This window comes from Manihot esculenta, chromosome 4 (assembly GCF_001659605.2).
Source record: "Manihot esculenta cultivar AM560-2 chromosome 4, M.esculenta_v8, whole genome shotgun sequence".
In the NCBI taxonomy this organism is placed as follows: Eukaryota; Viridiplantae; Streptophyta; class Magnoliopsida; order Malpighiales; family Euphorbiaceae; genus Manihot; species Manihot esculenta.
In genome coordinates, this window is record NC_035164.2 from 4,243,774 (window position 1) to 4,259,650 (window position 15,877).

General features: G+C 23.3%; 1 protein-coding gene across 1 annotated transcript; it reads right to left on the bottom strand.

Annotated features, from left to right (window-relative positions):
- Positions 1 to 5,614: 5,614 nt before the first annotated feature.
- On the bottom strand, positions 5,615 to 7,042 carry LOC110614026 (WUSCHEL-related homeobox 2). The gene is made up of 2 exons (XM_021755475.2): positions 6,490 to 7,042; positions 5,615 to 6,122 (listed from the first exon to the last, which is right to left on the bottom strand). The coding sequence occupies exons 1-2, from the start codon at positions 6,818 to 6,820 to the stop codon at positions 5,713 to 5,715; spliced, it is 741 nt and encodes a 246-aa protein (XP_021611167.1). The 5' UTR covers positions 6,821 to 7,042; the 3' UTR covers positions 5,615 to 5,712.
- Positions 7,043 to 15,877: the final 8,835 nt, after the last annotated feature.

The window sequence follows — 15,877 nt, forward strand, 5'->3', positions numbered from 1 at the left end:
ATTTTTATATTTTAAAAAAATAATTATTTATTAATATTTTAATTTTTATAAAAAAAATCTATTAATTAATTTTTATTAAAAATATTTTAAATTTTTTTACAATAATTAATGATTAAAATTAATAAAAATATTAATTAATAAACTTTTAAAATATTAAAAATATATTAATATATTTTTTAAAATTAAAAACTTAATTAAAAATTTTTTTTATATCACAAACACCCATCTTTCCCATAATAATAACTAGGCTACATCGGAGAGAGAGGGGAGAACCAGAGAAGACCCAAGGGGAAAAAATGGAGATAATTGTCTCAGTTCAAAAGGGCCTGAAATTTAGGGGTGAGCATTCGGTCGGTTCGATTTTGAACCGAACCGAATTGAATAAACCGAAAATTAAAATTTTAGTGTTTATGAAAACCGAACCGAACCGATTTTGATCAGAAACCGAATCGAATCGGTCTGATTCGGTTCGGTTTAATCGGTTTCGATTTTTAATAATTTTTTATTTTTTACACTTTATTTTTTATATTTTAAAATTTAATTAAAATATTTTAATTTTTATATGATTTAATTTCTCTATATTATTGAAAAAATATATTATTATTATTAATCGGTTCGATTCGGTTTTTTCGATTTTTTTTATCAAAATCGAACTAAACCGAAATAACCGAAATTTTTAAAATTAAAAATCGAACTGAATCGAAATATATAAAAAATCAAACCAAAATTTTAAATCAATTCAATTCGATCAATTTTTTCGATTTAAACTGAATACTGCGCACCCTGATGACCTCAATTTACGAGGTGGTACATGGAAAAGAGCCCGTTCGGTTATAATTACCAGGCTGAAAAATTCACAATTTTATGTCCATTTGTAAATTAATCTAAACTTTTCAGTTTTACAATAATCGAGCAATATTTTAAAATATTAAAAAATTTTATTCAAATTTTAAATTTATTTTAAGGAGAGTGTGCTCAATTAGATTGTAGCACACCGTCTGACTTTTTTGTATTATATTTTTCTTAATTTAGTTTCATTATTTTCATAAAAAATTAAAAGAAAAAAAAAACAAATCTGAAACATTTTTTTGCCAAAGTTATAAAGGGCAGGAGAAAACGTGAAACATTTTAAATTTATTTAAATGTATTTATTATTAATTTAATTTTATAAATTGAAAAATAAATTTTAATTTTAAATTATATTATTTTAAATATGTGTATAAATCAAAAATTAGAGAAATTATAATCTTAAATTATGTTATTTTAAATATGTGTATAAATCAAAACCTTCTAATTTTATCGATAGTTTTGAAAAAGTTCAAATGAATTAAATTTTTTTTTCTTAAAAAAATTAATTCAAATGAAATTAAATTCTTATGAGAATTAATTTTAAATTAAAATTAAATCTTGTTAAAATTATTAAAAGTTACAAGAAATAATTTTACTTAAATCCATTTATATCAAAATTATTTAATTAGCTATTGAAAACTTCATTTCCTTCATTTTCTTTATTTTTTTTATATTTTAACTTCAAATTTACTTGTGATTTTTTAATTAATAACTATTTTCTTTTTTTGGAATTTAATTTAATTTAATATTAATTATTAATATTTTATGCATTTATAATTGATATTAAGAAATTTTGCTATATTATTATGTTAATATTTGAAAAAAGAGAGTCCATCCTAATTTATGTTTTTTAATAGATCAAGTTAAAATTTTACATATTGTGAAAAATATTAATAATAGTTTTTAAAAATATTTTGAATGTGATAAAAATAACTATTATTTATAAGAATAAATATTAATGTTTAGTGTAGAAATAAGAAGAATATAAAAACATAAATCAATTTAAATTTATTATTGATTTATTTAAAATAAAAAAATTCTATTGAATCTATTATTGTAAAATTTATTCTAAATAAAAGAATCATTTTATAAAGATAAATAGATTAAATTTTATCAATAGAATTTAAATTTTTTCTTTAAGAATGTATCCTAAACATAGTATTAATTTTTACTAACCATTGCTAAAAATAAATTATTACTATTAAAATAATTAATAGCTATTATTTAATATGAGAAATTTCAAGTTTTATTCTCTCAATTCTCAATTTTAATTATTATTTAATAAGATAAATTTAAATAATTATAATTCAATTCAAAAATTAATATTTATTTGGATCGTATTTAAATTTTATATATTGAATATTTATTATATAAATAATTAATTTAATATAAATTGTATATTTTATAATAATATTAATAATATTAATCGGTTTTAAAGTTAAGTTGGGTGATTTTTGCAGTACTCTACGTGTTTTCATTTCTAGATTGAACAGTAGTCGTCATGGGACAAGATTATGTTTCTGAAAGGGCTTTCGGGCCCAATCGATATGAAGGCTCAACCGCTCAATTCCTTACCCTACTGGGCCTCTTCCAACCCAACCCCTTGTTTCCTTTTTTTTTTTTTGAAAATTCTTTCTAAATCCACCGCATTTAATTTATATATTCAGAATGAATCTCTTACGTGCAAGGTATTAGAATCAAAATTCAAGGCTTCATAATTTATAGTTAAATTTAATTAAAGTTTTATTTTATTTTTTTCATTTATGAGATAGATTACAAATCCTATGCATTTTATTTATATATTCAGATTTTATCTCTTCTTTGCTAGCTATAAGTAGGGGTGAGCATTCGGTCGGTTTGGTTTAAAATCGAACCGAATCGAATAAACTAAAAATCAAAATTTTAGTGTTTATAAAAATCAAACCGAACTGATTTTGGTCAGAAATCGAATCGAACTAAATCGGTCTGATTCGGTTCGATTTGATCGGTTTCGATTTTTAATAATTTTTTTATTTTTTACACTTTATTTTTAATATTTTAAAATTTAATTAAAATATTTTAATTTTAATATGATTTAAGTGAAAAAATATATTATTATTACTAATCGGTTCAGTTCGATTTTTTTGGTTTTTTTCTGATCAAAATCAAACCGAATCGAAATAACTAAAATTTTTAAAATTCAAAACCGAACCGAACCGAAATATATAAAAAACCAAACTAAATTTTTAAATCGGTTCGGTTCAATCGATTTTTCGATTTGAACCGAATACTGCCTTCATAATTTTTGAAAGAAATTTATAGTTATTGTAACATTTAATTGAAATTTGATTTTTTTTTCTTCATTTAGGGTTTATATCATGAGTATAACTTTCTTTTGGATAGCATTGCATTAAACTTAATATTCTATAATTTTAGAATAACTTGTAATTAAAAGGAGAAAGAAAGAGAGGGCACTGATGGATATAGGAAGATAGCTCTAAATTAAAATATTATTCTAAAAAAAATTTTTATAAATCCGATTTAATAAATTTTATTTAATTTTTTTTATATAATGGTCCACATGATCCACGACTTAGATGCAAGTAAATTTATTATTACTCTAATAATTTTACAAAATAATTTGTGAATGAAGATTTGAACTAAAGAAACCGTCACATTTAGAAACTACTACAGAATATTTCATTCATTTCATAATTTTTATTTATTTATTTTTAATTGTTTTAAAATTATTATTCATTTTTTAAAATTATAATAATATATAAGTCAAACTTTGTCTTATTTTTTAAAAATTTTTTAAAATATCTTTTAATATTTAATAAAAAATTTAATATATTTAAAATAAGATATTTTTACATTTTTTAATAGAGGTGAAAAAAAGTAAAATAGATAAAAAATTATGAGACTGAGTGAGTATTTATACTCTCTTACTTCGTCCCATAATTTTTTTAAAACATAAATAGAAAGTCTCTGAATTTTATTGAAATTAATTAATTAATCCTTATAATGCGTAGAATTAATTAAAATATTTCTCATTATTTTAAAATTCAATGATATGATGTTTCCATTAATAATTAATAACAGATTCTATTAATTTTAAATAAAAAATTTTAAATAGCCTTTTTAATTTAGAAAATTAACTATAGCTGAGCAGCATTCTTATTGAATAAAAAAATTAAATAATTCGAATCAAATTAAAATAAATCAAGTCAGTATTATATATATATATAATAATAAAGAAATCTAATCTTCTTCGTCGCCTCTCATTTCTCTCACCCTTTTACTTCTTCACGACTCTATTTCCTCTTAAATTTTCACCCTTTTACTTCTTCATGACTCTACTTCTTCTTAAATTTTCATTCGCTAACCGATCTTCTTCTTTTGTTGTCCCCTTTAGTGACCTAACACAACTCTAATTCGTCATCGTTTTCTTCTTTATCATCATTGTCGGCTCCTTCAAAATATAAAGTTAAAGAGTAAAGATAATTTTTTATCAAGAAAAAAAAGAGATTGGTGTAGAGAAAATGACAATGAGATGTATGGGCAAGAATAAAAATAAATAAAAGAGCAGATCACTAAATGCAAATAAATATATAAAGTAAAGAGATTTTTTCGTCCGATTGTATGGATGTAGAATAGATTTATAGTTTTTTTTATTTATGAGGAGTTTGTATAAATGGATTATTATTTAAATGAGATCTGACTATGAATTATTTTTACATTTAATGTTTGTAAGAGTTTGTGAATCAAACTCGTATTCTATTTTCTAGCATTATCGTTTATACTGATATTTGATATTTCTGAATTTTGTTGTTCATTTGATGAACCGATTTGTCTTTTTGTATAAAATCAAGCCAATTCACTGTATAAAGTATGGAGTTATACTGTGGGTTATTTTTGAAATTTACAATTGTTCTCTTTCATTTGGCCATTAACTTTTTTTTTATTAACAAAATTTTTAATAGAAAAACTAAATAATTGTATAAAAGACATTTTAGTTCACTATAAAATTATAAAGTCTAATTAATTAATTTTATTGAAATTCAGAGACTATGATAACCGCTGGGTTTCTCCACCCGCGGTAATGGCTCATCATCCGAAAGCTCACACATCCCCTACACTGACAGGTCAGGCCCATTCAGCTCAAAAATCGGACTCCAGTCAGATTCTCCAATCAGACCGGCCCAGCTCATTCGGCCCAATGAACAGATTCCCTTTGGGCCTAGCTTTACCCTTATCTTTTGGCCCAGCTCAAAACCCAGAAGGAGTTCAGCCCATTCGATTTGTGAAACCATACGCATGCAAGAGAATTAGGGCCCTTATACCTGAAGAGAATTAGGAACCGTTATGCATGGGACAGAGATCTAATTCCCTCGTACACTGTATTTATGCACAAATAATTTACCTGTTAACTTGAATGACAGAGCACTTATCCCCACAAATTAATGACACTTTTCCATTCTAAGTTTAAATCTATTTTAATCATAAATAGGATCTGAATTATTTTGTTTCTGTAGAGGAATGTCTAATCTAAGATGTGGCCTAGTTCCTTTATTGAATATGGTGCATGTAGCTTAGCTGATTAATGAAAATTAAAAATAAATGGAAAACAACGGCAGCTAGCCAGATTGCTATTCCTCTACTTTCAAACGTGTAGGAAGCAATAAAAAAATTTCAAATTTAAGTCTTTCTATTTATTTATTATTAAATTATTTACTTGTATCATAAGAAAAAAAAAATGATATTAATCGGATTTCTAACATAAAGATTTGGATAAAATTATAAACTTAGGTTTTTAATCAAAGGCTAATACATAATTCATTTCAGAAATCACTACCATTTCAAAAGAACTTAGAGAACGCTCAATTAATCACTCTCAAGGGCATCTTGTCCAGAGAAGAAATCAAAGAAGGGTTTATCACTAGAACACAGTTCAATGCCAACAGTATTATTCTCAGAGAAGCTTGAAGGAGCAGCAATGGCAATGGAATCCTCAGCAGAAATAATTGAACCATGAGAACAAAAACTCTCTTCTCTTCCTTGTAAAATGCCTGTTGGGTGCAAAGGAAAGAGAGGCAATGTCTCTTGATAAGTTTCATTGCAATTGCCATTCATAGCCTCCTGCTGTTTTCTATCAGTAGAAACATAGGCTCTTGCTTTGTCAGCCTTTTCACTCCTCGGCTTCCTCTTGAAGCTACCGGCGGGGAGTAGCACCGTCGAATACTGTGGATAAAACCCTACATCGCTCTGTGGAATGTAGTATGATCCACAAACAACTGCACGGAAGAAAAGAAAAGAAAAGAAAAGAAAAGAAAAATATTAAGCAATAATAAAGGATCTATAAGGTGGAGGAAGAATCTAACAGAAAGGTGACAAAACGAATCTGTTATTTTTTTATATCTAAATCTCTCTGGATAACCAACACTTAGAGAACAGTTTCCTAATCTTTAATCTTTTATTCTCACAGATATCGAGTCCATTTGCATGAAGAGACAGCTAGGAATGAAAGCAATAGGTGGAAAATAAACAAACAACGAAACCCATAAACAAAAATATTTATATGTATTTATTTATCCAGAACTTCAGAGAATCAATATAAAAAGTATTCCATATGATTAAAAATTAACAGATCAGAAAACAAACCGCCATTTGTGGAAGGACGTGGAAACACAAGCTGCTGCTGCTGCTGAGGCTTGTAAAGATAGCGATTGAAATAAGCCAAGCTCTCTTGTTTCTGTTTCTGCCTTTGTCTTGCCTTGTGATTTTGAAACCAATAAAACACATTCTTCCCTTCAATATGACCAAAATCTTTGAGTCTAGCCGTTATTTGCTGTATCTGATCAGCAGATGGTGTTCTTATACCTTGCTTGTACAAGCTTTCAAGCAAATTTATCTGTTCCTTTGTGGGATTCCATCGTGAGTTCACTTGACCTCCACCAGGACCACCACCCATGTCGATATTTTCTGTCTGCATATATCTTTTTTTCTATATGGAGTTTCAAAAAGCAATAAGGGTTTTATAGAAGAGAGTCTCTAAAGAAAGAGGGAAGAAGATGAATGCTTTAGGCCTTTGGAATACCTTTTGCATGGCTTTTACTCTATCTCCCTTTATAGGGGTAGATATGGAGAGTCAAAATCTAGAGTTGAGGCAGAGAGAGAGAGGTTTTGAGTTTGACATGCGTATTGTTTTTGGTGCAGAGCATCTCTGAAAACATGGTGAGCAGCGGCTAAAGGAGGCTTCAGCTTTGGTTTCATCTTCTTTGGTAAACTGAAATAATCAATTGTATTGAATCGAATCAATTCATAAATTTAATTTGATTTTAAATTTTTTCAAATCAGTTCAATTTTAATTTTTTAAAAATTAATAATTTAATTTGATTTAATTTTTTTAATAATTATCAAAATTATATATTAAATCTTAATTGAAATTAACATATTTTAATTGAATCATAAAATATTTAATATAAAAAATAAAAAGTTTATTTAAAAAATTCAATTGAGTCAATACAATTTAAATTAATTTTTTCAATTTAATTTAATTTTTATAAATATTTAAATTTTAATTCGATTTTGATTCTGTCTCACTCCTATCTTTGGTTAAAAAACGAGGAGAAGGCAGAAAGACAAAGATGACCCTGAAACAGTTTAATGTCTTTTGATTTGATTTGGTTTATAATGGCAGTGGAGATTTGTTGGCTAATGGTTGTGTCTCGGGAATGACAGAGACCAGAGTGGGAAGGGATAGGTTACGCCATTGAAGGAAAGGAAGGGTAAAAAGGTAAAATGAGAACAAAACGACAGCCGGTTGGGTTGTAAGGTTGTAGGTAAGGCCTAGGCTTTGGGAATTGAAGTGAGAAGCTGATGGATTTGCAGAGATGCTAATATGTGTATGTGTATGAAGTAATTGAATTTGTGTTTGTGTGTGTGAGCTTCTCAGCTGTGAAGAAGATGGTGCCAGTTGGGTTTTTTTTTTTCAAAAAAATCTTTGATGGCCTTGGCTATGAGGTAAGTCAAGGGACCAATAAAACCTTTGACATTGTTTTCTCACGGAATATGTGCTTTGATTTGGTCTTATAACTTTGCATGCACTAGTTTTGTTTTTATTTGTGGGCCTTCTTTTGTTGATTTTTACATTAATATATAATAAGTGTGAGATGCAATGGTAAAATATATTATATTTTAAAAAAATAAAAAAATAAAAATTAATTTATTAAATATAATCCTATTAGCCCGTATTTACCTTTAACTACAATCACCTATATATGAGGTACTATCACAAAATTGTTTTACAAAAAGAATCACAAATCACTCATCATATGTGAATGGTCCCTTGATTTAACGACACTAATTAATTTAGTACTGAGGTTTACATAGGATATCCGATCCGATCAAACTCTAATAAAATGAGTTTGTATAGTTATAATTAAATTTAAAATAAATTTAAATTTAAAAAAATAATACTTGTATTCAAATTTTATGTATAGAATATCTACTATTATAACCCGTTTATATAAATAATTAATTTAATATAAAAAATATATTTTATAATATTATTTATAAATTTTATATATATATTTTCATTTAAAAATTTAAAATTTAAATATCTTTTAAAAAATATTAAATTTTTATATAAATTATTAATTAAAATATATAAAAATTAAACGAATTTGGATTTATTCCGATAATAATAATTGGGTTTGAGATATACTAGATTAATTTTTATCAAATTTGAAACAAACTAATATAAATCAAGTTCAGATTTGAATAATTTAATTTTCACGGTTATCCTATTCATTTACATTTTTATCAAAATGTATATGTTGGGTAAATTAAACTAAAATTAAAAGAATTTAATTAAAATATAAATAAACATAAATATTGAGCTTTTTAATTAATTGGCCATTTAATTATGGGAGGGTTATTACTTGCTGCTAGTTGTTTTCATTAATTAAATTAATTAAGTCATTGATTGATTAACTGAGTAATTAATGTTATACAAGAAATTAGTAACTCTATAACTCTGCAATTATTTCTTTGTCGGTTGAAAATTACTAGCAATTTATAACATGTGCTGATTCCCGTAAATCCAAACAACAATTTTAGTCTTTCTTGATTTGGGTAGAAAAATTATTTATTTTTTCCTTTTGAAACTAGAAAATTTATTTCTTTAAATATATATTTAAAAATGCATTTAATATAAACTTGATTTTCGTATGTGAATAAATGTATAATCATTAAATCAATTATTTATATGGAGATTTTTATTAAATTAATTAATATAATAAATATAGAGTTAATAAAAAAATATATTATTTTCAAAATTTTGAAATTTCACTATTTAATTATTAATTAAACTTTAAATTTTAAAAATTGTTCAAATGTATCAATCATTACTTTTATAATAAAACTCGAATTTTTTTTATTATTTTATTAAAATTAAAATTTATAATAATTAAAATATTTAATATTATTATTATATTTATTTTAATTTTATCAATAATTTGGATATATTAATTTATATTGATTCAATTCTAAATTAATCCAACTCCTAACTTATTTTTTTAAAATCCACTTTATTTTTTTAATTAAAAAATGCATAATTAACGATATAGTTAAAAATATTTTTATAAAAAAAACTATTTTAAAAAAATATATTATAAAGATAAAATTTAATTCATCATTAAATTAATATATAATGCAATTATAATGATTTTATTAACTATATTTTTAATTTTTTTTTCTACTTTCAATTATATTGTTAATCATATATTTTTAAAAATTCTAATAATACTTAGAGTAGATTTAAAAAAAAATTAGGTGGTGGATTAATTCAGAATTGAATTAATATAAATTAGTATACTTAAATTATGGATAAAATTTAAAATATATATTATAATAATAATATAAATTTTTAATATTATGAATTTTAATTTTATATAAAATGACAAAAAAATGTTAAGTTTTAAAAAAATTTATCCTCCTTTTTATCAATTGTAGTATGAATTATTGATTTAATTTAATTTAATTTTTATTTAATATCAATTTAATTTTTATAAATATTAAATTTTTAATTTTTAATTTATTCGATTTAATTTAATTTAAAAATTTTGAATTTAAAGAATGTTATTTTTAATAAATAATTTTAAAAAAATAAAAAATGACAGTTGTTATAAAAATTATTAATTTTCTGTAAATGACTGATAATTTTAAACAAATTGACTTTTCAAAAGTGATAAATAAAAGCGGTGAATGTTAATGGCACATCATAAAAGTCACGCATGAATTGGGAAGAGAGGCGTATAGAGTAGCTAGAATGGCCTGTTTTGCACCCTAGCTAATAGTGGAGTGCGGCTATTTTAGGGGATAGAGTAGAGATCGTGTAGTTGTATGTTTATTTCGTAGATAGAATTTATAGACAAGTCATTGGTCGTTCAGCTAGGGTCTCGTGAACCAAAAGATTATCCTCCACTGCAATCTCTTGGCTCTTTATTTGAATTTTTTTAATTCTATCAAATCCAATGCTGATTGAGATTTTTTCTACATCTTCAAGCTCGCCTTAGTCTACTTTTAGACTATGTTTGTTTGCTTGTGACTATTATTCTACTTGGACTTGCTCTCTTTGGCCTCATTTCCTCTCCAAATTTGTCCAAATCTGACATTTCACTTTGCTGTCAACTTAAGTTTGAAACTGCAAGAAAACATCTATTTGCTACCTGACAACAAAATATATAAATCGGATTTAAGTCTTGTTTGATTAAAATAATTTTTTTTATGAAAAAATTACTCAGAGAAAATAATTTAATTAAATTAAAAAATATTTTTTATATTAAGGGTGAGAAGAGCTTAAAGTGTTAATTGCTTCTTGATTTAGTGCTTCTTGATTTAGTGGCAGCTTTGCGTGAGAGATAGATTGTCGATGTGTGAAAGGCTCTTGTGTTGTGAGAGAGAAGAGATAGAGTATAAAAATTAAGAAAATATGTTAAACGGTGTCGTTTTAATGATTGAAAAGGAAATGAAATTAGACTCACCCAAATTACAAAATTCGCGCTGGTTCAAACGGTTTAACGAGTACTCCGCCGGTTCAATGGATTTTTTATTAAAGAAAAAATTAAATTATTTTTCACATTTTAAATATTTATTTTATAATATAATTTTATAATCATATTATAACATAATGTTAAATAATTTCACTAATCTATACATTAAAATATAGATTTAAATAGAAAAATTAAAAATAAATTTAACACAATTTAATAATTTTTACAACGTGTGTAAAGCTATGAGATTCTAATATAGATATTTATTTGTTAAATTTTAATAAAAAAATATAATAGATTTTGAATTTAAAAACAAACCAATGGATTAAGGTTTTTAAATATTAATAATTCTATATATTTGAAAATCTATTTAACTCATTTTTAAGATTAATTTAAATGATGTGATAATGATAATTATTATAAGAAATTGAAATTACATATATCATTATTTATTAATAAATAATACGCCTTCACATTTAATTTTATACTTGTTGCAAATATTTAAATTTTATTTATATTATTTTATATTAACTTTATTATATAATACAATTTTATGATTATATTATAGTATAACTATGTATTCAAATGTAGATTTAAATAGAAAAATTAAAAATAAATTTAACACAATTTAATTTTTTTTATGACATGCATAAGATTATGAGATTTTAATATTTATTTATTAAATTTTAATAAAAAATATAATAAACTTTCTATTCAAATACAAATCAATCAATTTAAAGTTTTAAATATTAATAATTTTATATATTTAAAAATATCTTTAATTAACTCTTAAAATTAATTTAAATAATAAAAATATTATCAATTTTTTGTAAAAAAGTAAAAGATTTAAGGGTATTTTGGAAAGTCTCAAAATTTTGCCTCCCCAATTTATATATATATATATTTAAAATTATTAGTATTTAAAATATTTAGAAAAATTGACTAATAAAAAATTTAATTAAAAAAAGTTGAGCCATTTTAAAAGAAAATAACATTCTCTTTAATTTTTTAATTTTAAAAATCTTATTAATACTTTTTTTTAACATTACAACTAATAAAGAAAAAGAAATATTTTCTTTGAAATCATTTACTATATATATTTTTTGCAAAACAAATATAGAGGGGATAAAAAAGTTGAGAGGATTGAGTTGAAGTTATATTGAGATCTGAAGTTTTGGGCAGAAACAGAGAGATTTCCAAAATTGAGGCTTTACTCAGAGTTCAGATCAGACCCATTACTGTGCATGCATAAGAGACACCCTAAGATCTTCTATCTTTGACTCCTTTTTGGCTTTTACTTCCCCTTGTCCTTATTGGACTACTCCTTAGCTATAAAATTAATTTCTGCTATTTTATATGCATCAATTTATTTATAAATCTATTATTACATTGCTATATAACAAATTTAACATAACAATCACAAATTATTATTATATATATATATTTTTAAATTTCAGTTATAAATAAATAATAATAATTTGAAGATCATGATTTTTTTACTGTTGTAGTATAAAACAGTAATTTATTTATATTTTTATAATAAATAAAATTATTATTAAAATTATAATTTTATTAAACATAAAATAAATTCTTACTAAAAATATATTATTAAACATAATAATAGATTAAATTTTATTTATCATAATTTTAAATTATTATCAAATTATTGCATTAATATTATTAGGCCATCTCAAACGATCCGCCAAATTCCATTTTAGCGTTGGGGATGGCCGTCCAATGTAGCGCCAAAATTCAACGAGATTTTAGCGCTGCGCTACAGTGTGACGCCATTTTTTTTTAGTTTATAATATAATTCAAAATTTATATTTTTTTTATTTTTAAAAATTTATAATATAATTCAAAATTTATATATATTTTCAATTAAGTTTATTTTTTTTTCACTCTCATAATTTATTATATTTTAAATTTATTTTATATTTTTATAATTATTGAAATTTAATTTAAATTAATATATTCACAATTATAAATAATATTTATAATAAATTAATTTATTTATAATATATTTACAAAATAATTAAATATTTAAATATTGGATGAAAATATAAAATATATAAATATTTATAGTGAATATATAAGATTATATGAATTTTTTGAGTGAAATATATAAATAAAATTAAAGTAAAATAAATAATATAATATTAAAGAGAGAAGAATATAAATAGAATATTTTTGTTAGTGTTAAAAATGGTGTAAAAGGTTTGAGATAATATTGCATTATTTTGATACAAAATACCAAAATAGTATAAACAATGGTGTATAAGGTTGGCGATGGCCTTAATATTGAATATAATAGCGTTATTTTATCAATTTTTTTATCATTTAATTGTGTTGTTATTATTATTATTATTCTTAATGTAATAAAAAAATAGAGCATGTGATTGATCTATCGAAATAGAGTTATATTGTTATTGGTTAGAGAAAAAAAAAAATGGTTGGCGTCTACAGCACTATTTTAACACTCAACTCAGTAAATTGAAGAGAAAAATGAGAGTATTAGAATATTTTGAACTCAATAATAGTTGTATAAGAAAATTATATATTTTTACACTATAAAAAAATGAAAGTAATTATAATATTTCTTAAAAATTCGATAATAATGTGGTCGGCTTGTTGATAAGCAATCTTACAGATTAATTGATTCCCAATATTGTGATTACATGCGTAACGAAAATTTACTGGATTGTAGCCATTAATAGTAACTTTCTATGCAGTCTCGCCCTGTGGTCGGCGAGTCCTCACAAACTGAACTGACTTGAAGTGTACAGCTCTTTTTTTTTTTTTCAGTGAAACCGAGTATCATTTGATTAGATTTTTATCTATAGTCTTTTTTTTAAATGTCAATACATAGTCTTTTTAGATAATTATTGTATAATATCAATTATTATTATTATTATTATTAAACTATTTAATTTATCTAATGCAAGCTAAAATCTTCATTTAAAATAGTTAATTAGCTTTATAAGTCAAACTAAAAATCTGACAAAAAATTGCATGGTTAAGTAGCTATATTTGAGATAGTGTATATACCCTAGTCCACGAGGGAGACAAATTTCATTGAAAAAGAAAAAGTCCTGTATACCTGCCCTTTGCCCCTCTCAACTGCTAATTCTTGGCTTCCTAATCCTATCAACAATCTCATTCCTATAATTCCTAGCTAGCTCCAAAAATGCATTGATAATGCATATCCACCACTTCTATTTTCGAAAAATTATTGAAAACTCTTAGCCTACCACTTCAATTTAAAATCAATAATTTATCAATAAAGTATTAAAAAATCTCACTTTATATCCATGACTATAACAGTTCTAGGAGGACTACTCGACATAAAAATCAAAACTAGGAGGGATCATTTTGTAAAGTTGCATTCAAATCATATCAATTTAACATTCCCTAATTAGCATCATCGATCTCTTTCTCTGCAACAGTAACCCTAGAAAAGGAGGGGGTCCTTGGTTTGACTGCCCTTTTGCCATGCCATGGAAGCCAAGCAATTATGAGCAACTTGTTATGATTAACGATGGTTGATGCATTGGCTATATGGGCCCACTGTAACCCAAAATACGAGACTTAGGGGCCCATCCTTATTGTTTTCACCTTCATCTACGGCCTTTAGTAATCATTTAGACCTATTTAGTGGGCCTCTCTATGCTTCATAATCCTGAAGCTTCCCACGGTATCCTTCCTTATGTTCTATTTTATATTATCGAATCTATCACGGAAATTTTATTAGTAATATTCAATTGGTAAATATTTTACTTTAAAGAAAAATTATAAATATTTGATTAAATTAATAGCAAAATGATTTTCTCATTAATTATTTTTTTATTTTGTATTTTTTAATAGTTCGCATATATCGCCATTTGTATTTTTATATAAATTACTATATTATAAAATGATATGAATTATAGATTATTTATTCTTATTATAAAAATTATTATTCTGAAATTAATTTCAGTATTTCTGAATTAAATTTGATTGCTAATTTTACTTAAATATTTTAAATATTAAAAAAATATATTTTTCTAAAAATTTTTTTATAAAATAAACAAAGTCTAAGAAATTTTAGTGCAATTTTTTATTTTAATTTCAATTTAAATATTCATCTTTACACATACAATTACAAAATTCTTCCATTCAATTAAAATAATAAACATTTTAATTTTTTCTAAAAATAAAACAATAATAATATTAAAAACATATTATACACAATTTTTAATGAGACTATACTTTTTTTGAATTAAAAGATACATATACAATTAGCATCTAAAGTATTATATGACTAATATATTTTAGTTCGATTTTAATTTAAGAGATTTTAACTCAATTTTTCTAAAAAATAAAAAAAATAAGTATAAATTGGTTAGATATACTAATAATTTTTTTTCATTTTAATATAATTTTGTAATTAAATTTAAATTAAATTAAGTATTTAACGATAAATAGAATCTGAGACTTCTCAGATTTATTCAGGTGCATTTAACACCATGTTAAGCCTGTGAATCCAATACTTTCTCAATTTTATAATTTTTGTTTATATTTTTTTTAAAAAATTATTATCTATTTTTTATATTATAATAAAATATAAATTAATTATTATAATTCTATTTAATTTTATTTTTAAAAATTTTCTCAAAATATCTCTTATTATTTAATAAAAATATCTCTTATTATTTAATAAAATTTAATATTTTTTTGTTGAATTCAGGAAAGAGATAATATGCTTTTTATATGAGTCAATTCTTCTCTTTGAGCTAATTTTTTGAGTGTATTAAGTCTGATTCAAATTTAATATTTTAAAAATAAATATAATTAGAAAGTTAATAAAAAATATTTTTTAAATATAAATAAAAAATAAAATAAATAAAAATTATGAGATAAAAATAGTATAAAATATTAAGAGTATTATATTAATTTAAATTTGAGAAAATTTTGAGATGCACTAAAAAGTAAATATTTGTGATATAAATATCATT

Coding starts and splice junctions, on each gene's coding strand:
- LOC110614026 (XM_021755475.2), bottom strand. CDS start 6,820: ATGCAGACAGAAAATATCGACATGGGTGGTGGTCCTGGTGGAGGTCAA. Junction 6,123..6,489: donor ACGTCCTTCCACAAATGGCG/GTTTGTTTTCTG, acceptor TCTTCCGTGCAG/TTGTTTGTGGATCATACTAC.